Below are 24,793 nucleotides of genomic sequence, written 5' to 3'. Positions count from 1 at the left end.
GATTGGGAGTCGGCATGTGCTCGTACGAACGCTGAGATGCAGTCGCAGCGTGATGCTATTGTGCGGCTGTCCGGTGAGAAGACGGCTCTCGCGGAAGAGGCTCATGAAGCACGTCTTGCTGCGGAAAAGAAGGAGAAGGAGTACATTGCGCGGATAGATAAGCTGGAGCTTCTTGTGCAAGAGAAAGCCTCGGAGTGTGAGGCTGCTCAGCGTCTCCTTGATGAGAAGACGGCTGAGTGCCGTGCGTCTGAGCTCCTTGCTGAGGAAGCTTCAGCTGATAGTAGGTGGTTGCTATCCCGCGGTGTTCCGTTGGTAATGTTCTTTGCCTGTTCTATTTCTGTCTTCCTTTATTTCTTCTTTTGTGTAGTTATTTTTGCTATCTTATTCGACCTTGTTTTTCATGCAGCTTGCTGATCGTATCTTGAATTCTCCTGAGCTTGCCCGCTACATGTTTGAGTTGGGTGGGGCAGGCTATAATAGTGGCCGCAAGAATGGGTATGCTGAAGGCAGGTGTGCCGCTGTAAACAATGAGAAGGATTATCGCTTTGAGTTGTTTAAAGAGGATTGCGAGGGTGCTTATGCTGCTAAGCGTCGAGAATTTTCAATGCTTGAGTTTGCTGTTGTGAAGGCTGCTGGCAAATTGGCCCTTAAAGCGGACGGAGTTGCTTTGTTGAAGAAAGCACTGGGAGAAGATGATGCTAGCGGTGCGGGTGGTGCTGGTTCCAGCCGCACTTAATTTGGGATTTCCGGCCTGTGTGCCGCGTACAGCCTTGTATGGGCTTGTAATGATGTTTCAAGATAATTTCTTACTTTGCACTTCTAGTGTTGTGTACTTTGACGAATGTTTGTTACTGATTATGTTTATGCAAATTTTGAAATCGTCATAATATGTGCATGTTTTAATTACTTTGATTAGGTGTCACGAATGAATGATGGCGCTGACAGGTGATGTTGTGTTACTACAACGTTTTTATTCTGTCGTTCAAGTATGCGCGCTTGTATGTGATATACGAAGTGATCGAGTTGCAGGTTATTGTGTGAGCTCGGCTGGGATTACAGCCTTGGGAGCATTACAATGTTTAGTTGCCTTGCTATCGATGCTTTCGTGTTTATGTGGGCACGAAGTTATGTTTTTTGGCGTTTTGTAGGCTTTGGTTGTGTTTTCGACCCGGCTGTGCACTTGGCTGTGACGAGCCTTGGAGGTCTACAACGTTTCCTATGGTCGAGCCATTGATGTTTTCGTGTACGCCCAAAGTGATAAATGCAGTTGTGACAAAAAATTTGCGTGAAATAAAGGTAGCCAAACACTTCTTGTATTAAGTAAATGTGTCGGCGATTCGCCCTATACGATTACATGTTTATATGTAGCATTTTCGTAACTGTTGGGCATTCCAGGTTCGTGGAACCTCTTTGTCGTTCATGGTGCGTAGCTTGTATGCTCCCTTGCCGAGGACCGCATCAATGATGTATGGGCCTTCCCATTTGGGAGCCAGTTTCCCTGGTTTTTCTGCGTTGGACGCTTCATTGTCCCTTAAGACATAATCGCCTGGGTTGAAGGTGCAGATCCGGACTCGGGAGTTGTAATACTTTTCAAGCTTTGATTTGTACTTGGCTTCATTGATTGCAGCCATCTCCCTTCGCTCTTCTAGGAGGTCCAGGTCGATCCTCCTTTCTTCTTCGTTATTGATCAGATTCATGGAGAGCATTCTTGGGGATGGAAGCCCGATTTCTGCTGGGATCACAGCTTCGGACCCATAGACCAAGCTGAAGGGTGTTTCTCCATTGCTTGTTTTGGGCATTGTTCTATGGGCCCATAATATGCTTGGTAGCTCGTCGACCCACCCTCGTCTTTTTTCACCGAGCCTTGCTTTGATGCCATCGACGATGCTCTTGTTGACCGCTTCAACTTGACCATTCCCTTGCGGATGTGCGACCGACGAGAAGGTATGTTCGATGTTTAGTTCCTTGAACCATCGTTCGAGATCATCTGCTGCAAAGTTTGTACCATTGTCGGTGATGATTCGGAGTGGCAGGCCGAAACGGCATATGATTTGTTCCCAGATAAATCGTTTAACGACTGCCGACGTGGTTGACGCAAGTGCTTTTGCTTCTACCCACTTGGTGAAATAATCGACCGCGACGATGATAAACTTGACTGCCCCCGGAGCTTCTGGGAAGGGGCCCACCATGTCTATGCCCCATTGCTGAAAGGGCCATGCGGTTGTTACAGGCACCAACTCATTTTTTGGACGCATGGTTTTTGGTGCGTGCCGTTGGCAGCCGCTGCATTTCCTTAGTTCTTTCACGGCATCGAGGTGCATTCCGGGCCAGTAGTACCCGGCGTTCATTACTTTAGCCACTACCATGCGTGGCCCGGCGTGGATGCCGCAGATGCCCTCATGTACTTCCCGGATCAGATAATTTGCGTCGTCGGCGTCAACACATCTCAGCAGAGGGCCGAGATATGACTTTCGGTACAATATCCCATCCGCCATTTGATAATGTTCTGATTTATACTGGATTTTCCGCGCCTCGGCTTTATTTTCTGGGAGTATCCCGGACTGTAAGTACATGATGATGGGTGTCATCCATGACGTGGTTCCTGTTTGGATGACACTGACTTCTCGGAGTCGCACAGACGGGTTGCTTAAAACTTCTATTCGTACGTCTTTGGCTAGGTGCTGAAAACTTGTTGACGCAAGCTTGCTTAAGGCGTCTGCCGGCTTGTTTTCGCTGCGGTTTATGTGGTGCACCTTGTAAGAATAGAAAGTTTGCAGCAACGTCTTTGCCTGGTTGAGATAGAGTGCCATTATGTCGCCCTTGGCTTCGTATTGACCGTTGATTTGGCCTGCCACTAGCATGGAGTCCACATGTGCCTCAATATGTCGGACTCCCATTTTGATTGCTAAGCGCAAGCCGGCCAAAAAGGCTTCATATTCTGCCTCGTTATTTGTGCTCTTGAAGTCTAGACGTATGGCGTAGGTGAACTCGTTTTTGTCTGGGCTCACTAGCCGCAGCCCTGCACCTGCCCCATCTTCGTTGGACGCGCCGTCAGTATACAGCATCCATGGTTCTTCGATTTGTTTTTTCTCTGCTTTCTCCATCGCCTTACACTCTCTGTCTTTGTCATCGGGGACTTCCGTCATGAAGTCTGCCAAAACTTGGCCTTTTATCGACGGTCGTGGTCTGAAGACTACGTTGAGTCCCCCTAGCTCTATCGCCCATTTGGCCAACCTTCCTGATATTTCTGGCCTCGCTAGGATATTCCCAATATTGTAATTTGTTAACACGTGGATGACGTGATTGGCGAAATATCGGCGTAGCCTTCTCGATGCGTGAATCAGTGCAAGGACAAGCTTTTCCATGATTGCGTATCTTGTTTCTGGGTCGGTTAGGGTTCTGGACACATAATACACAGGTGTTTGGACACCTTGTCGATCAACCAGCAATACGGCACCGACGGCCCTGTCGGAAGCTGAGAGGTACAAAACCAAAGGTTCTCCTTTGTTTGGTGCGGTTAGAGTTGGCAGCTTGATGAGACAGTCTTTCATCTCGCGGAACGCACTTTCTGCTTCCGGAGTCCATTGGAATTGGGTTTTCTTCATGCAGTTTCGTAAGGTCTTGATGAATGGGAAGGATTTTGCCGCGTGGTTTGCTAGGAATCGATTGAGGGCTGCCAATCGTCCTGCGAGCTTTTGCATATCCTTGATGCTTGCTGGTGAAGGCATCCTTTCTATGGCCTGGACCTTTTCTGGGTTCACCTTAAAACCATCTTTGGTGACTATGAAGCCCAGAAACTTTCCTTCCTCCATTCCAAATGAGCACTTTGCTGGATTCAGTTTGATGCTCACGCTGCGCAGCGTGTTGAAGGTTTTCTGAATATTTACCAGCATTGCGCTCTCCTCCCTGCTCATGATTACCAGGTCGTCCATGTATACCTCGATGTATTTACCGATGGCGTCACTAAATGTTTCGTTCATCAACCGTTGATACGTAGCACCGGCATTCTTTAAGCCGAACGGCATCTTGGTGTAGCAGTATAGCCCCGTTGGCGTGCGGAATGCGGTTTTATCCTCGTCTTGAACAGCCATCTGGACCTGGTGGTATCCCTTGTAGCAATCCAGAAAACATTTCCACCGAAACGTTGCCAAAGAATCTATTTTCTCGTCTATGTCGGGCAACGCATAGCAGTCACGGGGGCATGCTTTGTTCAGATCCTTGTAGTCGACGCACATTCGCCAACTACCATTCGGTTTCTTCACCATGACTGGGCTTGCCACCCACGTTTGGTACCGGACCTCCCTGATGATTCCTGCGTTTAGCAGTTCTAACACTTGTTCCTTCATTGCATCATGTTTGATGTCCCCCAGGTGTCGTTTGGCATGCACTACTGGCTTCGCGTCCTCTGAGACGTTTAATCGGTGTTCCGCAATATGCCGTGGAACACCAACCATATCGGCCGGAGTCCAGGCGAACACGTCCATGTTGTCATGCAGTAATTTCTTTAGCGCCGCACGCGTTAGGTCAGACATTGCGGGTCCCAGAGTGACCGTTTGTTCCGGGTATGCGCTATTCAATACCCATTTTTCTGCCTCTCTGCGTGGTGCGGGCTTGCTTGCTTTTGCCGGCCTGATTTCGTCTGTTGCTAGCACTTCCTTGCTTGCGTATATCAACGCAACGCCTGTTTCGGTTGGAAAGCCTATGGCAGAATGTGGTGCGGAACAGATCATGCTGAAATCTCCTTGGGACTCTCGTCCTAAGAGGATGTCATGTCTTGAGTGTGCCGGTAGCACCATAAATGTGACTTCTTCAGTTCTTGAATTTCTCCCGTCAGAAAGTAATACTGGGAAAGATATTTGTCCCAGGGGAAAGACGGCCTCATTGCAGAATCCAGTTAGTGGGTAGTCAACTGGTTCCAGGCGCGCCTTATCCTCTTGGTCGAATTGATTGAAGCACTGTTCATATATGATGTCTGCGGTGCTTCCGGGATCAATAAAGATGTAATCTGTTTGGTAGTGGCCGATTACCCCTGGAATGACTATTGGCCGCTTTTCTCTTGGACCTCCCCTGACAACTGGGAATACTACTTGCTTCTCGCGCCATGAATCATCCTGCGCGCGTTTGTTGTAATTTTTTCTTGGTCGCCGTGGTCCTCCTTGCACCATATGAGTTTCTAGCTTTCTGAGCTTCTTGTTGTCTGGACCTTCGTCTCTTCGTTGTATCTGGCGGTAATCGCGCTTTCCTCCTTTGACTAAGTGCCCGAGCTTTCCGTCTCTTAGAGCTCTTTCGATTTCTTGTTTTAAGCTGAAGCAATCGTCGGTCAAGTGACCCGTGTCTTTGTGGAATTCACAGAAGAGATTTGGGTCCTGACCCCTTTTGTTGCGCATCTGCAAAGGTGGTTTGAATTGATGGTTCTCTGTAGCTAAGACTTCAGAAGGTGTTTTAGTTAGTGGAGTCCACTGTTTTTCTCTATTTTCGCGCTTTACTTCTTTTCGATGGGCTATCTGATTGATCGTATGGCGTGCGTCGTCCCGTGGGGGGCTTCTTTCTCTGTTCCCAGAGGCCCTCCAGGGTTGATTTCTACCCCTTCGGTTGTTTCGATCGTGATGGTTGTGTGTGCGCTGACGGTGATCGTCACCGGTCAGTTGCCTATCTGTCTGCGCAATGGTTTTGGCTGCTTCAATGAAGGTTTCCCAATCTTTGGGTCCTCCATCGCGCCCTTTGATTCTTTTGACCAGGTCGTCGCATTTGACTGCTCGCATGAAGTGTGCGCGCATCATCTTTTCCGGTATGTCTCCAATTTCCAAACATTCTTTGTTGTACCTCGTAATAAAATCTTCTACGCTTTCGTAGTCTTTTCTGTATATGTTCAGACAATCACCTGGGTCTCTAGCGTGTCTTCGCTGTTGAGAAAAGTGTGCTAAGAATTTTTCTCGGAAGTCGACCCATGATTTGATTTTTCCAGCTGGTAAATTGTCGAACCAGATACGTGCCGCACCAACGAAAGTTTGAGCGAACAAGTGACACCATGTTGGTAGGTTCCAACCACCTGTTGCTCCTGCGCCTTTGAACACTTGGAGATGATCATCTGGGTCCGTCAACCCGTTGTATTTACCTACGTTGTGTGGTAACTTTGTTTTGTCGATGGCCGCGCACGCGATTTCTGGAATAAATTTTGAATTTTCAGCCATGTCCTCGGGACGATAGCTCAAAGTGAAGTCATGTTCTGCTTTGGGGTTGTACCCCGCGCGCTTGGTTGGTTTGTAGGCCTCGTGCTCTGGAGGAAGTCTGCTAAACACTGTGGACTCTGCCTTGTACGTTGGGTCGTCTTCCTCCTCTTCCCATTCTGTATTCATGTTGCGTGCGCCCAAACGGGTTTGGATCGGCCTTCGTTGTTGATTGGAAGTTTGGACGAAGTTGCTTTCTGTTTCAGCATAGGTATCGCGCGTGTCTTGTATGCTGGGTCTTCTAACCTGTTGCACTGGTTCTCTTTCTGGTCGTAAATTCCATGCGTTTGTCTGCTGAGCCGTGTGTGTACTCAGAGACCTTGGTTGTGGAGTTACGAATGCTGATTGGTTAGCCTGTGCTTGGAGCAAGGCTTGTTGTGCGCTGAGCTGCGTATAAACGAGGTTTATGGACGCCATCTGTTCGGCATACCAGGAAGCCAGAGTTTTTCCTTCGGGTAGCTCTAAAAGTGCAGAATAGTTGAGTTGTGCTTGTTCCGATGGTGCCGAAGGGCCTGGCCCATGGCTTACAGTCTGCATCGGCGGTGGGGTTTGATGTAACATCCCCGTTGGAGGTTGGGGAGCAGCCCCGTTTGTGGTTTGAGTGATGATTCTTGTTGGTGTTTGGAAAATGGGTCCAGTTGTGGTCTGGCTAGCAGCCCTGGACGCACTTCCAAAAATGGACGGAAACTCGTTGTTCAGCTGGCCTTCTTGGATGGTCTCATTCCTTTGACCGCGTTGGACGTGTGCCGTGTCCGAAACGAGTTCAAAAGAAGAGATTTCTCCATCAGCTGGGTGTGAATGATTCTGGTCTGCCATTTTCACGAGTGTTTTCTAAAAGAGAAAAAGAGGTGAGAGTGGTCTTGCAAAATAGCGGATGGCGCCAATGTTGAAACAATGGTTAACACCAAGGATAACCAAAGGGGTCGTTTCACTTAAGGGGTTCAACCTCTTCTCTTGCTCGTATCAAAGGCCTGAGATCTGCAAAACAGTAAACACCGTTAGTCTCGTTAAGAGGGGAAAGGGGGATTTTCCCTCTTAACCAGGCTCCGGCGTGAGAATAAGTACTGCTCTGAGATGAATGAAACAGTGTGTGTATAGAGTGAGTAAAGAGAGCCAAGATCCTTAACCTGAATGATGAAGGGTCCTATTTATAGCCGGATGGTGAAGAAGGAGGAAGCAGCTGTGCCAGCTGTGGGTGTGCGCCAGCTGTCCGACCAAGGGGAATATCCTCTTGGTCTGCTCTGTCGCGAAGGGTGTAGTGGTACACGTGGCGTCCTTCTATTCGCTTACGCTGGGTACCTCGTACTGGCTGCGTCAGACTTGCTCCCTGGATTGTCGCAGGCCCATGTGGCTTCCTGTGTATGGTGCCACGTATTGTCCTTGATGTTGGGCGAGGCATCTTTGATGCCAGCCGGGCCTTATCCGGGTGTCTTCTGGAAGCTTCTAGAAGATCCAGATGATGTGGATGCCTTGTGTGCACAAAAAGTGGTGTGGTCCCTGCCATGTAGGCAGGGAATTGGGACCATACCTCTTCAATTACGCATAGCCTTAGTTACCTATATCTTTTGGGTTTCAATAATTTTAAAGTTAATTTCTTGCTTTTATTTTCTCATGTATCTATGTCAAATCAAAATCGAAAGGATATGAATTTGGGGATTTATAAATGTTAATTTTTTCAAAAAGGTCTCCAATTGTTTTTTCGCTTTGGGCCTTCATATATACATTAAGCCGACCCTGGATAGCCCTCATCTATGTCTTCAGGTGTAACAACCCGACTTTTCAGATCGTTACTTGTCACTGTCATTTCATCCATAAACGCTTGTACTCTCGATATTCGATTAACGCTGTGGGTTAAGCTATATTTTTAAACGCATATTATAACGCTTATTTAATCATGATTATCGCATTTAAAATGCTACTTATAATGCTTACTGCTTAAACGCATTTTTATCGCATTTTACATCGCTTATTTAGACTAGACGCTATCGCAACGCAAACTCAACGCAGACTCGAAACGTGGATTTAATTATGTTATGTGTGTTATTTGTGTGATTACTTGTTTTGAATGTTATGTGGTTATCAACGCAACGCTTATACACTCAAACGCTCACTCGCAACTCGATTAAACGCAACGCAACGCAACGCTTAACAAACGAACCAAAGTTGGAAAACTAACTCGCGCAAACTCGGCCGTCTGAATGGCCTTCCGTCCGAATGACCATCCGCTCGGACACTGCCACTCGCACAACCGACTTAAACCTCGCCCTCCCCCTATAAATATTAGCCGCACACCCTCATTCTCAGACTTTGACACTCTCATCCGCTCCCCAAGATTCTGTCGCGATTCAAGGCTAACTTGTAAGCTTTTTCCCTCAAATCTTCATCAATCCTCATTTCTAATTACTTCTACACCATCTTTTTCATCAAAATCACACACACTCACTAACTTTTTCTTGAAATCACTGGTTTGGACCTCTTGAAGGTGGATTCCACTCGTTTTGCCTAGGTAAACTGTTGTGGAAGTATCATTCAATCAAGATTGGTTCTAGATCTAAGGGATTTCACACTTTTCAACTTAATCACGAAAGATTTCAACACTTTTTCATTTGTTTTCAACTTTTCTTCGGTTTCTACACAATATTGATGGAATCTGGACTCAATTAGACTCTCGACTCATTCCTTAGTCGAAAACCGGCTTGAAAACAGATTTTCCACCGGAGAAATGGAGCGATTAATGGGTCAAACATGAATCTTCATCAAGAACAGCGCATTTGTCCTAATGGGCTGAGACCATCCGGCCGAATGAACTGGACTTGGTATTTTTCCGTTACTTGACACGTCGTCACGCCGTCTCCGTTAACTTAAAACTTTTTACTTAGAAAATTTTACAAAACATCGAACACAGACCATCCACCCGAATGGCCATCCGTCCGGATGACCATCCGTTCGGATGACCTGTCCCTGACAATCTCTATTGTTTAAACTAAACTCCGAATTTCAAAGTTTCTCAAACAATCACGTTCTATTCAGATGGCCATCCGTCCGGATGACCATCCGCCCGGATAGACTGTTTAACACTTATCCCGTCCGACATTCTGTTTACAACCATTCAGCCCTGAGGAGAAACTTATGCTTCTGTTTCCGTGCACAGGCTAACTCAACGCGCTCCCTTCAATCCAATCCAGATTGTGTTTACTTGCTAAAGACACACTGTGAGTATACTCGAACCCATTTTCGTTTAACACACTTTTGGGTATTACATACGTTCTATATTAAAACACAACATACAACGCAAACACTTTATAAACGCTAACCGCTCCCGCATGCTATACGAGATTTGTTGAATGCTTGTTACTATGCTTATACAGTGTTACACTAGACCGCCTCTAGCAACGATAGTACTATAGTTTGGACTCAGCATCTGTGTGACAGGGGTTGCTAGGGATCACATTACTTTACTTCACGTGTTCGCTTCGGTGAACATGTGTCGGACATACTCTACAACGTAGTCTCATGGTTAGGTTGTATCATTGTTGATACTTACATGCTTCGCCCGTTATGTGTTACATGCTGGTTATGCGTAAACGTTTTTCTTACTATTATTATGCAAACTTGTGTACTCACCTTTACTTTATGAGTTTATGTATTGACTTTTATTTTAACGTATGTGGCAGGTTGATGGATTTGTTATGCTGAAATCAAGATAAGCAGTCTAGAAACTCATCTAATAGAAATCTAGGTTATCGGACTTGTTTTGTTTAAGAGATGTGACTCTGTGATAACTGTTTGTGGAATATTTGTTTATTGGTATGGGACAATGAACCTTTTAAATATTGCCATTATATAGTTGTCATGGATTCTCTTGAGCAATCTGGTTCGCCTAATGCCGCCCGATGTTTCCGCCATCGGTTGGGGTGTGACACCAGGGGTGTTCAAAACCGGATATCCGAATTTCGGATATCCGAAATTTTCGGATACTAGATTTTACTATCCGAATCCGTGTCCGAAATTTCAGATATCCGAAAGTTGGATATCCGAATTTTCGGATATCCGATCGGATAGTGAATCCGATATCCGAATATCCAACTTTTAATTTAATTTTTATTTTTCTTTATTTTTTGATATTCGGAATCGGATATTTCGGACAGTTTCGGATATCCGAATATAAGTTTTCAGATATTTTCAGATATTTTTCGGATATTCGAATATTTTCGGATATCCGAAAAAAATAAAAATTAAATTTTCGGATATTCTTAAGATAGCAAAATTACAATTCATAATATGAATATATTACATCATCAAGTCTCACCAAACACTCGTTCTCTTGCTTCTTTTTTATCTTGATTAAGGAATACGAAAATTCAGTTTATAGAAACATGTGTCATATGATGTCACATTGGATCACCTCGCTCTATGTATAGTAATTATAACGTAAGACTATCGGGTATAGGGCGGGGTTGGGGCGTGGGTTGGAAAGAAACGCTCAAGTCACCACTTCGGGTGGGTTTGGGTTTGGGCGTGGCCCCATTGGCGTGGGATTTAGCCCAGACGTTGAGCGGGGCTACCCACATGACATGGTGAAACCTCATTGGTCAATAACACTAGCCACGTCACCCCAGCCACGCCCCACCATGCCCCTTTGAAATTGACTTTTGGTCTTGGGTGCCACATACTCCACGTGTCACACCATACCCCAACCCACGTTCTAAACTAAGTAAGTTATCTGTCATAAAACTCATCATCAAAATTTTCATATGATTATTTGGTTTCATTTACGCTCTTTCTTTTTAATAAACTACCGTATTTTTCATCACTTGTTCTACGCCACTAACAAGCTTTTTCTTGAACCGACAAAGTGGTCAAGACCAATGTAGTGGATTCTGATAAACACCTTATTACAAGATAAACTAATAGATTTAACACAGCAAAAAAAATAATAAAAAAAATATAATAATAATAATAATAATAATAATAATAATAATAATAATAATAATAATAATAATAATAATCATCATCATCATCATCTTGATCCAAATGCAACAAAATCTAATTGACCTAAACTCATGAACACGCCGTTACAACAACTTCCATACCATGATGATTAGGCTACAATTACAATCCCATATACCATGATGATTGAGTTACAATTACGATTTCATAACGCCACTCTCTAAAGAGGAAACTTTTGTATTCACCCTCTTGATAAAAAATCTTGGATGCAAACTTTTTATATACAAAAGCTTACAAACTGATTAAACGCCTTTTTAACCAACTCTTTTAAACATGTACATTTTACATTTTTATCCTTTTACCTTTACCACTACCCTTTGTCTCCACTAGTTGCACTTTGCCTCTCGGATAATGATTAAGCTTAACTTGAACGCTTAGTTGACTCAGATTTAGTTCTAGATCAGATATCCTATAACAATGTGTATTAAGGGTACCCTGTGTATTAATTGAAAAATAATATATATATGTGTGTGTTATGTTTGTCATAATGCACCCACTTGCCAACCAAATTAGATCTTTGCAGCATACTATACAAATTTACGTCAATTTGGCCATGTGCAAGATATGGTTTGGATCATGAATCATGAGTCATGCCTATGCCTTGCAAAAAATGAAACATTCGATTTAACTATTTTAGTTACAATAATTTGAATGCTTAAAAATAAGAAATTAACATTAGTTTCTAAACAAAAATTTAACCTAGTGATGAGTAAACAAAATCTCCAACCCAACATAGTTCTTTCAAGAACTATGTTGAGAATCACGAGATGCAAAATATGTTTACATCTATTGTTTTAAATGTGTATAGCTGATAGTTATTTTAACCACTCATATTTATCTTTCTCAGTATCTCTTAGTATACTATATGCACAATGTACAAGTGCATACTCAAGATTATACTGGTTCTAAAAAAGTGCATCCCATAGTTTCTCTTAGGCCAAGCGGTATGGGCTCACGCCCTTGCCACTTCATCCTTTATAATGCCCTATAGCGCCCCTTCCCCCATTTCCTAGGCGTCAAAGGGGACACTATTCTTGACCTTCACCAAAGAGATAGCGGACGTGAATGGCTACATTTGGTGGGCCCCATGCATCTTGACCAATCAGATTTTGTTTATTTTTCTTTCCTTTTTAATATTTAATTGGAGGGGGGGGGGGGGAGGTCGGGGCGCTAGTGGGGCTTTATCCCCACACCATCATTGTTAAAGGGGGTATCATTTTTATCCCAAAATCTATGTGGCGTGATAAAGCCCCAGAGGCTTTAAACCACACCCACTAGCTATTACCAACAATATTTAAATATAAGTTTTTAAGAAAAGTTTATTTTGTCGATATTTTTCTTTCCTGTGTTATTACATTGAGACCAATCCAATATTTACATTATTTATATATAAATTATGTCTAAAACTAGAGTAGTATACATATCAAAATGGATTAGGTTTAGGGAAAACCTCATAGAATAGTAATCAAGTTTGTTGTTTATACCATTAAAGTCATTTAAATATTTTTTGTCTCTTAAAAATTACTCAATTTTTATTTTCTGTTTCATTCTTGCATAAATACCAGGTTAACAGGTTACAACTTGATGAAATGTCAAATTCACTTTTTTTTTTAGATTTTTGACAATGATGTGGAAAATATATAGTGACTTTAGATTTTTGACAATGATGTGGAAAATATAACAGCACTTTTTGTGTGATTTTTTTCTCAGCCCTAAGCCCTAACACATTGATTCGACGGCGACGGTGACCTGAAACATTCACAAAGATGAATCTGTGATTTGAGTAACACCACCGTCCACTGCATCTCCATCACTATCTCTCATCTCTAACCACACCGTATCACAACCGCACCAAAGAACCATCCATTCTGGTTGCCTTTCTTCTTTTGCACCCAATAGCCCCATTCCCATGGATACTATATGAGGCCTTGTTTGGTGATCCAAACCCAATTATTGTTGTCACCAGTATGCTGCTCCATTTCAATTTCTGTTGTTTATTAAATTGTTTTCTTTAAGGGTCTTAGGAGCGTAGGTGATCAAAAGAAAAATAAAAAGTCACCCGAAAAGTGATCGGAAAAAAATTACTTGCCGGAGAAGAAGGCCGGAGAGGGTTAGAAAGGTTGACGTGAAGTTGGGCAAGGGATGGGGTAATTAGGAATTTAGGATGTTATTTTTTGTTAATTTCCTTTATTAATAAATCCATCTCATCATGTATTTTCCACATTATTATTAAAGTAAAAAGAAAATTAGTGAATTTGACACGTCATCAAGTGGTGAACTGTTAACCTGATAATTACGCAAAATTGAAAAACAATTACAAGTTGAATGACTTTTGAGACACAAAAAAAAAATTAAGTGATTTTAATGGAACACATTAGAAACTTCGTTACTATTTTATAGAGTTACCCCTTAGGTTTATCCGTAAGTTTCTTATATTATCATCTAGGGTGGAGATAAAATGGGAAGTTTATTTCGCTAGGAAGGATAGGAAGCAATCATAACCGTCCAATTGCACAATCTACGGTCTAGATCAAAATCAAATTAAAAACTGTCATTTAAACACGCTCTCCGGGGTTTCAGGGGTATTATCGTCAAATTCCCAAATAACCGCCGTTGAATATACACAGAAATCCTTCGAAAAGTAGTGCATTACGTTTTACACTTCCATTGGACGATCAAACACATACAGAAATTTGAGAAAATCATACTCCATTGAAGTTCATGGCGTCGTCGAGAGATAATTTGAAGGTTTACATTCGAGTTACTCAAAAGAAATCCGTATCTGAAAACCCTAAATCATCAAAGAAGCAAAAAACATCATCAGCAGAAGAGAACATAGATGAACAAGAAAATATTAGCCGAAAATCAACAATGAAACAACAAGGAACTAGAAAACGAAAAGATATTTCAGACAATGGTAATTTTATTTATTTTTGCTCTTTAACTGAATTCAAGTTACCTTTTATGAAGTACAGTAGACCTAATATATCATATCCATTCCGAAAAATAGTTAATGAGTTATATCTTCCCCTATCTTAACATTTTTGTTAGTAGAGACTACATTGCGTTTTATGTTAAAACTATGATCTAAGATGCTAATGCTTCTTATGGGATTTATATATCGTGAATTAATGCGTTTTACCTTAATAAAGTTGCAGAAACAAAGAGATTATTATTATGATAATTGTAATCGAATTTTAGAACATTGCGTTTTATCTTTGAATTTGCTGAGATACATGTGTTGTTAACTATTGCCTGTTAAATAATATGATGTAAATTATTGTGTTTTATCTTAAACTTGTGAATTACTGCTTTTTATCTTTATAGTGTTAGCTAATTCGATTTATCATAAATTTGTTAATTGACATTGTTCACTAATGCGTTTTATATTAATTTATCATAAAAAACAAAATGAGATTATGTAATGTTAATTTGCTGTGTTAAATAATATGATTTAAAGTATTGCGTTTTATCTAAAACCTGGGAATCACTGCTTTTTATCTTTATAGTGTTAGCTAATGCGTGTTATCATAAATTTGTTAATTGACATTGTTTCATTATTCTATTTAAAGTTAAAAAACAAGAGGAAAAACAAAAAAGGAGAAGAAAGAAAGTGGTGATCGAATCATCAGAAGAGATAGATTCTGATTCCAATGATAAAAAATCTAGTCGAGCTATTGTTCTGCATACTTCCGAACAACAAGTAAATTCAGGTAACATAAAACGCATTTAATAAATTTCATGAAAAAATATATGTTTTTAACACAATTCAATGTATCAGATGATGATTTTGTTGATCCACAACCAAGAGTTAACCCGACAAAAAATCAAAAGAAGGAAAAGGCAGAATCAAAACCAAAGAGATCACTGAGGAAAGATAAAACAAAAGAACAACCAGAACAACAACCATATTACGATTACGACGGAAAAAAATCAACATAAGATGTGCAGTCAATAATCTAAAAGATTATATTGAAGGTTTGTCAAAAGAGCAAAGGAATGTTGTTAGAGAAATAGGGTTTGAGAGCATACTAAAATTCAATCTGCATTCAGTTCCACGCAAATTCGGATATTGGCTGGTAAAAAACTTTTGATGCTGAAAATGATGAGATAAATACCGGAGATGAAAAGATTAATATCACAGCTGAATTTATCCAAAAGGTACTTTAAATACCAAATGGAAAAACAGAGATTGAGGAAAAATTGAGACCAAAAGACACTGATCTTATAATTAAATTCTGGCGCGGTCAATTCAGCAAAGATATCTTGAAGAGAATGTATGCGCACAACTTGATTAGTTATTTAAAATCAAGAAATGAGCTTGGAAGATTGTTCAAACTAAATTTCTTGGTTATATTTTTTACGATCATGGCGGAGGCAATGCAAAGTAGTAATGTTAATCAAAGATTCTTGCCATCAATGAAAAGTGACAAAAAAAAACCCCAAGATTTTAATTGGTGTGAATATATTCTGACCGTTTTAAGGCGTACAAGAAGACAATGGCCTGGAAATGAGAAGCTCTTCAATGGACCTATTGCATTGTTAGCGGTATGAAATCTGATCTTTCACTATTGCTACATATTTGCTGAATGCTTGTTTAGACTGCTTGTTTATATTCTTTGTTTGTTTAAAACTATACTTTATAAAACGCAATGTATATTATAAAACGCAATGATCTTTCATTTTTGTTTCTTTATATTTTTTGTTTGTTAAAACTTCTTTTCTAGTGTAAAACGCAATGTTTTTGTAAAAAGCAATATATTTAAAGTTACAAAACATTAGTTTTGTAAGTTGTTTACAATGATTTATATTTTAAAACGCAACAAAATTTGAATTGATTATATTTCTAAAACCCAATGATTCATACAGATATTATATGCTTACAAAAAACAAGGATTTGACGATGCTGAAAACACTGAAGAGTTCTCTCTTGATAAAATTGACTCTACAACATTACAAGAATTTGAAGATGAATTGGAAATTGCTGCGCAAAATGAGGGGAGATGTCTTGTAATGGATAAAAAGAAAAAAGTCAGAAAGAATAAACAAAAAAAGAAAGATGAAAAGGATGAATTTTATGTTTATCCAACTGAATCCGAGAATGAAAACGAAGAAATTTTTGAAAATGAATCTGAAGAAAATGATGAAGACGATGCTGAAGAACAACCAATCACATTACTTAAAGCTGCAACAGACTGGATTGATCAAGAGAATCAGGAAAATGTTCAAAACAGCCCAATTAAAACCAATGAAACTGAGAAAACACAAACAGAAAGTGGAGGATCATGGGGGCAATTCTTCATTAAACCATCAATAGGAAATAAAGATAAAATGTGGGTAGACAGTCAAAGCCGACTGCGTAATTTCATGCCATCACAAAATCAAAGTGAAGGTCTTTCTGACATTCATTCAACAAAAAGTGGCGATGAAAATATGAAGAACATTGAAGATAAAAAATCACATGAAGAATATCTTGTGACTGTTTTGGATGATTATTTAAAAGGAATTGAAGAAATTTTCGAAAACATCCAATCACGTATAGATGAGATTGTCGAAGAATATCCAAAAAGTGAAGCTCTTCATAACAAAGTAAACGAATGGGTGTCATTGATGAAAAATTAAACCATCAAGCAAAAAAAGCACAAGAAAGTTAATATTGATTCTACTATGATGGAAACACCATCAAGATTTCTAAATTTGAGCCAAAATGAAGACACTGAAAATCAAATCATTTCAACTCCATTGATTATAAAACGCAATGATGATGATGATGCAAAACGCAATGAGGATAACACAGTTGTAGTCCAGTCCTCCAATCCAGAAAAAACCAGTAACAATGACCCTGCATCTATTCTGCAAACACACATTGAAAAACCTTCAATGGAACAATCATCATTTAGCGAAGAAACTCCATCATTAATGTTGGAGATGATCAAAAAGACAAATGAAGAAGAAAAAAATCAAATCAAAAGAAAATTCAGGATAATGAGGTACCATCCTTTGATTTGAAAATTTCTCAGTTGTCTTCAAATGTTGATGAAAATGAAGTTGAAGTTGATGCTACTCCTCACGCTGCACAAACCAAAATTCAAGCGGAATCTGAAAATAGATCAATCGAAAAAGATGTTCAAATTACTGGAATACAAACAATGTTTGATAGAATTGAAGAACAGGATAATACTGAAAAGCAAATCAGTGATCTAATTCAAAACACATCATTCCTCAACCCACAAGAAGATCCGTATAAAACACCTGCAAAATCAGTTCATCAAGAACAACCAACAACAGATATAAGCAAAACAGAAGAAATAATCACAAGGATGGTACGACCTGATCGAGAGAAAAATGTACCAGAAGTATTTTGTTCACCGTACTATCTACGACAAGTAGCAATGAAGGAAGCAAGAACGGCACACGAAAACAACATATCGGGATATGCTTTCCATGCAGAAGGAGAAATGATGTAAAAATTCATTTATATACACTAAAACAAAAAAACAAAAATAAAAAAAAATTATAATTTAATTATAATTATTTTTTTTTGCAGGGATACTCTCTTTGAAATTAAAGATCATGTATTTCTATATAGATATGCTGTTGAAACAATGAGGCCAGGATTGGAAATCACCGGAGAAGTAATCAATTGTTGGTCATATATTTTGAATGAAGAAGAAAAAAGAAGATCAAAAGACAACAAAACTCCAAGATTTTTCTGTACTATTCGAATGCTGGTATGATATATAAAACTCAATTTTTCTGTATTCGTATAATGAAGTATTTTGAAGTTTGATTGAATGAAGTTTTATAAAACGCAATGCTTACTTTGTTTGAATGAAGTTTTATAAAACGCAGTTGTATTTTTTATTACCTTCATAAAACGCAGCTGTATGTTTTATTAACTTCATAAAACGCAATAATATGTTAATTTGATTAATTTTACGCAGGCTTTTCCTTTGAATGATAAGGAAGAAACAAATAAAGAAAAGATAATAGAAGCATTCACAATGAACATAGAAAAAATTCTTCAAGGTGCAAAGCTAAAAAACATAAAGGATTTTAAAATTATCCTTGTCCCGATTCTCTATATACAGCATTTCTTTGTGATCTCCTTCAATCTTGAAGAGAAACAAATATTCATCATTGACAACAGTGCCAAAAAAGAAACAAATAAAGCTAAATATGGGGATGTGCCTGAAAATACAGTAAGTATTCTTACTTATGCTTTTAAAACACCAATATAAACCACCTAATCTTTTTGTTTTGTTTTGTTTTTTCTGTAGAGGAATGCTTTGGCAGCTTACCTTAAATCTGTTGGACATGAAAAAGCAGATGATATAAAGGGAATAACCCCTGTTAGAATGCAGATGAAATGGAGGACACAATATAATGGCATTGACTGTGGTATATTCACTATGCATCATATGGAATGTTATCATGGAGAACCGGTCGAAAAATGGGATTGTGGGTTTAACGTGGAGTATGAAGAACCTGCAAGGGGTAAAAACAAAAAACCAGTCAACAAGCAGACCGCACAACTTGAAGATTTAAGAAGAAAGTTCATCGCGAAAATATTATTGCACGAAATCAACGAACAAAGAGATTATGTTATTGAGGACTCAAAGAAGTTTCGAGACCTCAGTGCGAAACTTAAAAAACAATCCTATGACACTAGTTTAGATAGGATTAAAGACAGGCTTTCTCTTGCTGGTTTACTTTGATTTTGAAATGCTACTTATTATAAAACGCAATGTTTTTTCATTTAGCATGTTTTTAATATAACTCATTATTTTCTTGATCTTGCTAGTTACTTTGATTTAGAAATGCTACTTATTATAAAACGCAATATTTTGATGATATTATTAAAATGCACTTATTTGTTTGTTATTTTAAAACGCAATATGTATCATTTAAAATTATTTAAACATTATTTTGAAAAAAATTTATAAAATATATATACAATTTATAAAACGCAACATTTTAATAGTATGCTATAACTCAACATTGTCAATTTTAATTTTAATATGTTTTGAATATAAAACGCAACGTTTTTTTCTAATTATTCATTTCCAAACATATAACGCAATATAATTTATAACGCAATGCAATTTTTTTTAAAATTTTTATAACACAAAAAACAAATTAAAAACATAATTACAATAAGGACAATAATAAAAATAATATATTATAATCTTCTAAAATGAAATGTTATAAAAAAAATAAAATAATATACAATATATGAATACTGTATGATAGAAATTGATACAGTTGATTAGACCAAAAGCCTTAAAAAGCCTTTTGGATTCCTAATACCAAATACTGTGTATGATTAAATATTCAATTCAAAGAAAAAAATAAAAAATAATCATTTTTATTATTAAAATAGTTGATTCAAATTCCTCTACCAATATATAAGAACAGAAACCCTAAACTATTTTCACATTGCTCTCATCATACACAAAAAATACATCAAATACCCAACACACACAAACCCTAAAATGGCTAATCCACAACTATCAGTTTGGTGGGTTAAAAGAGGCAATTTCGTTCTTCAATTCCTTGATGGAAAAAAAATAAAATACCATTCCGTTGCTTCTGTTCTTCATAACTGCAATGAAAATGTTTTGAAAAGAATGAACGAAATAGGTATACCACCTTCTTGTTACACAAATCAAACAGCCGCACTGTTCAGAATTCTACACAAGAGATATGGTGATCCGAATCAAACTGCAACTGAAGATGCCCAGGTTACATCTTGGGAGTTCATTGAGGAAACTTTCAAAGTTTCAGTGACTTGGGACGATGGTGAAGTGGAGATGTATGACCCAAAGGACATATCTAGAAGTGAGGATCTAAAGTTTTGGAATCAGTTATCTGAAATACCAATCATCAACAACTCTGGTAGCAAATTTGCAGAGAAGCTCCAAAACGCAGTAGTCTCAAAGGTTGAACTTTGGGTTGAATCTGAAAGTGATGAGGAAATCCCTGATGGAAGCTTAGGGTTCTCATCCGATGAAGAAACAAACTTTGATCCATGAAGCTGATCATGCTAGTAATTTTTCTTTAATTTTGTGGTTTGAAAACATCATGTTTGTGGGTTTAAAAACTATCATCATCTATATAACGCAATGTTTATTATATCCAATTGCATTTCTTGTTTAATTTTATGTATGAACTGTATGATAATAAAACGCAATAATCAACAAATACCATTTAAAGTATATTGTATTATTCTATGTATATAACGGAATAACCAAAAAAAGCTGATAAGTGATTTAGAAATCCCTGATGGAAGCTTAGGGTTCTCATCATTTCTTGTTTAATTTGATATATGATCTGTGTTACAATAAAAAGCAATAATAAAAAAAACAATTTAAAATATATTGTTCTATGAATAGAACGCAATGTTTATGATAACCACTTGCATTTCTTGTTATGATTGTTCTATGTATAAAACGCAATAACAATATATTGTTGTTATCATAAAACACAATTAAACAAAACAAACTGATATTTATGAAGGATATCTCAAAACGTAGTAACAAAAAGAGATGAAACCTATACATCATAAAACGCAATGACAATTTTTTTTTACTTATTGATATCTGATTTTGACAGAATTTGTATACATAATTACATTGCATTGCTAGAACCTATAGCATTAGAAGAAACCTTATCTTTACATGTTCGACTGTTATGTCCTTTTCCACCACATACACGGCACGATTTCTGGATCTTTGATGATTTCTGAATTGCAATCTCACGATTAGACTTGATCCTTTTTTGTACACCGCATCCTTTGATCCTTACTTTGATCGGGACACGAATCATAGAATCTGATTTTTCTATGTTCCCTCCAATATCAGCAAATCTTTCTTTGCGACTAGGAGGCGGCGCAGCAACCATAACCTCATCCGTTTTATCAATATAACTTTTAATATGATCCCTGTAACGACACAGTTCATCTAAATCGCCAACCAGCCTATTAACAACATACTCATTTGCAACAACGATTTCTCTATAAACTTTATCAATTTCACTATTCCTACCAATTTCATCAAATCGAATATTGGAATGATTTGATCCCACTGAAACAACATCACTCATCCATCTTCTATGAACATATCTTCTAGGAAACTCACTTATATCCTCATACCGTAATACGTAAAATATATGGCGGCACAACATACCAAATTGTTCAAACCGTTTGCAAGAACAACTTATACTTAAACCATCTTCTTCTTTGCTGTATTGCACCTGTAAATAAGATTAAAAAGCTATATAAAATTAGTGAAATGTAATATAAAACACAATGAATAATAAATATAATACAGATATAACCATATGATCATATAATGTTAAAATGCAATAAAACATGAAAAATAAAACGCAATAGATATTTAAACAATATAAATTTAAAAAAATACCTTGAAAAAAGAAGTGCATGGCTGTCTGAAATCCTTTATTTCAAAATATTGAACATCACCCACAGTATTAACAGACTTTGACATACACTTTGTAATAGCAGCATCAATTTCAATCTGAATATCCTTAAAAATTGTTTGGGTATATATTTCTGATGCTTGTTTCTCCAATACAAAGTCACTCCAAGGTTTACACTCAATATACCTTGTATCATGATCATTCCTCCTATGCTCATGCCTTTGAATATCCATTGCAGTCTCAAAATGAGTGAAAAATTCAACAAGTGTACATCTTGGATTGCAAATCTGACCAAAGAAGTAATTCTCGCTTTCACATCTTGACGTAGTACGCATAAGCCCAGCCAAATCCTCTCCATGGTAATAAGCAGGAATCCAATCAAATCGAAGATCGTACATGTCTTTTAACCACTCATGATTTTCCAATCCAAAAGTAGACATTATTGAATGCCACTCAGTTTCAAAATCTTCTGGAATAATAGTATCATTCCAAACAACATGAGTCATTCTTGTATTAAAATCAGTGTTTGCTGACAAAACAGGACCAACCTGAATAAAAAGTTATAAAATCATTAAACATAAAATGCAATAATTTAAAAACCAATATATTGAAAATGATAAACATAATGCATTGATTGCAAAACGCAATTGTTTTGTAATTCTATTGATAAAAATGTTAGAGGATCTTATTGTATAATACATAAAACGCAATAATAAAACAATTATAAAATTGCAGTTTGTTATATCATAAAACGCAGTTAATACCTTTGTCTTCAATTTCTCCCATATATGCCACATACATAACCTATGCCTACTTCTTGGAAGTACATCCTTAATAGCTCTCTTCATTGCAGCATCTTGATCAGTAACAACAACTTTAGGCTCACTTCCAAAAGCATTAACAAAGCATCTTAAAAGCCATCTATACGAATCTGCAGTCTCCGAACCAAGTAATGCACCACCAAATGTGACATTCCTAAAATGATTATCAATACCAGTAAATGGTACAAAAACCAAATCATACCTGAATAAAAAACAAATTAAAAAAGCATTAGAAAAATTAGAAAATGATATATAACGCAATAGAATATATAACGCAATAAATCAAAAAAAACTTACTTGTTTGATTTATAAGTAGCATCAAAACCAAATATGTCACCAAACACTGTATAATTTTTTTTTGATTGCTCATCAGCCCAGAAAAGCCCTTTCAATCTTCTATCTTCACCAATAACATAATCACATGTGAAACCAGGACAACATTCTTTCTTCCTAATAAGACACCTAACTACCATTTCTGCATCATACTCTCCGATGTAAAGATTCAAATCCCTTCTATAATTCTTACAATCAACTTTACTAGCTCCAACTTCACCAAAACCACCATACATTGTTTTCATAATATTGAATGCTTTAACAGGTCCAATATTGATTGCAGACAATCCAGATATAAAACTTTCTTTCACATAATCGATACTTCTGGCAGCCGGCAAGAAATGAATATCTTCATCTTCAACAAAGATATGATTATGTTCTTCTTCAAAGTAGTAGATTTTAAACATATTATTGTTCTCTAATATTAGTTTCACATGAGCATTGCATCCAACTCATTTTGAACCTCTATTACGTCTAACAATCTTTTTACTATTCTCAACTGAACCAGAATCTATTTCTTTGCTAACATGAAATCCTTCTTTTGAACAGACAATATATCTTATTTTTACTAAACCACCAAAATTTTTCTAAGAGGTATTTTTTTCTTGCAGAAAAACCTGCAGCACGTGCATATCTCTGATAAAATGCAAATGCCTCATCAAATGACTTAAAAAGCATTCCAACAGCAGGTGTAATAGATCCACTGACTTTAGGTTTGAAAAACTTTCTTCCACTGTTTATGCATACACGTTCCTCCCACTTGGAAATGTTATCTGAAACAATTAAAAAGACTATAAAACGCAATACCTCTTACAGAATAATGTTTTTATTGATAAAACTAAAAATATCTTAATAAAAATTTAAAAAATACAAAACTTTAAAGTTTATAAAAGCATAAAAAGCATAAAAAGCAATACGTTCAGTAAAACGCATCATGTGATCTGAAACACTTTACAAAAAATCATAAAACGCAATACAACCTATATAATAATGTGTTTACTGTTAAATCTCAAAATATGTTAATAATAATTTAGAAATACAGACCTTTAAGGTTTGTATATGAACTATTATCAATAAAAGAATAAAACGCAATACATTCAGTAAAACGCATCCAGTGATGAACAAACAAAAATTGTACAACAATAACAGTTATAGCTTTATATAGCTTTATATTACATAAATCTTAAACTACAAGTTTGTATGCATATAATTTAATTAATATCATAAAACGCAACTCTTAACTAAAACGCAATAAAATGATGGAGAAACAAAACAAACAAATTATGTTAAATTATACAACAATAACAATTAAGCTTATGAAATATCAAATATTAATTACAGAAACACGAATTATAAAACGTAAAACAATGAAATTTGGACAAAAATAACAAAAAATAACTCAAAATTGAAGCTAAACATACCAGCAGAGTCTGACGAAGACATTGAAGTTATCGAATTGACAAACGAAAGAAGATTAATGTTTGAAAAGAGGTGAATTTGCGATCGGTGGCGATTTAGGTTTATGGAATCTTCAATTCTGTTATGAGAGTGATGAACTATGAAAAGAAGTAACAGAATCTATAAATTAGAACGAAGATATGATAATGTAAAAAGACGAAAAAGCCCACGCGTCCAAAAATTTAAAAAAAGATGATGAACGGCTGAGATTGCTTCCTATCCTTTCTAGCGAAAATTAACTTCCTATCTGATCTTTACCCTCATCTATTCTATAAACATTTGTGTTTCATAAATTAATTATAAAAAAAGTTGTTATTTGTAATTACCTATTTGGCTATTTTACATTATTTAAAAAAATTGTTTTTAAGTAATTCTCACTAATGATACATGCATGATGCACGTCTATTATCATATGACAAACAAAATTAGAAGATTCTTTTGGTTATGTTTTTATATTCGTCTATGACTGGCATCCATGTTAGGGACAATGCTAGTCATGGTAGA

General features: G+C 37.5%; 2 protein-coding genes across 2 annotated transcripts; both read right to left on the bottom strand.

Annotated features, from left to right (window-relative positions):
* Positions 1-793: 793 nt before the first annotated feature.
* On the bottom strand, positions 794-6,356 carry LOC110906998. The gene is made up of 4 exons (XM_035974143.1): positions 5,627-6,356; positions 3,566-5,335; positions 1,843-3,475; positions 794-851 (listed from the first exon to the last, which is right to left on the bottom strand). The coding sequence occupies exons 1-4, from the start codon at positions 6,354-6,356 to the stop codon at positions 794-796; spliced, it is 4,191 nt and encodes a 1,396-aa protein (XP_035830036.1).
* Positions 6,357-20,867: 14,511 nt separating this feature from the next.
* On the bottom strand, positions 20,868-24,274 carry LOC110906997 (protein FAR1-RELATED SEQUENCE 5-like). Its single transcript, XM_022152038.1, has 6 exons — positions 24,253-24,274; positions 23,449-23,604; positions 22,796-23,249; positions 22,442-22,700; positions 21,662-22,225; positions 20,868-21,491 (listed from the first exon to the last, which is right to left on the bottom strand). The coding sequence occupies exons 1-6, from the start codon at positions 24,272-24,274 to the stop codon at positions 20,868-20,870; spliced, it is 2,079 nt and encodes a 692-aa protein (XP_022007730.1).
* Positions 24,275-24,793: the final 519 nt, after the last annotated feature.

The sequence above is a fragment of the Helianthus annuus genome, chromosome 6 (assembly GCF_002127325.2).
Source record: "Helianthus annuus cultivar XRQ/B chromosome 6, HanXRQr2.0-SUNRISE, whole genome shotgun sequence".
Lineage (NCBI taxonomy): Eukaryota > Viridiplantae > Streptophyta > Magnoliopsida > Asterales > Asteraceae > Helianthus > Helianthus annuus.
The sequence above is the reverse complement of the archived record's forward strand: the minus strand, read 5'-3'. Positions and strand labels throughout refer to the sequence as shown.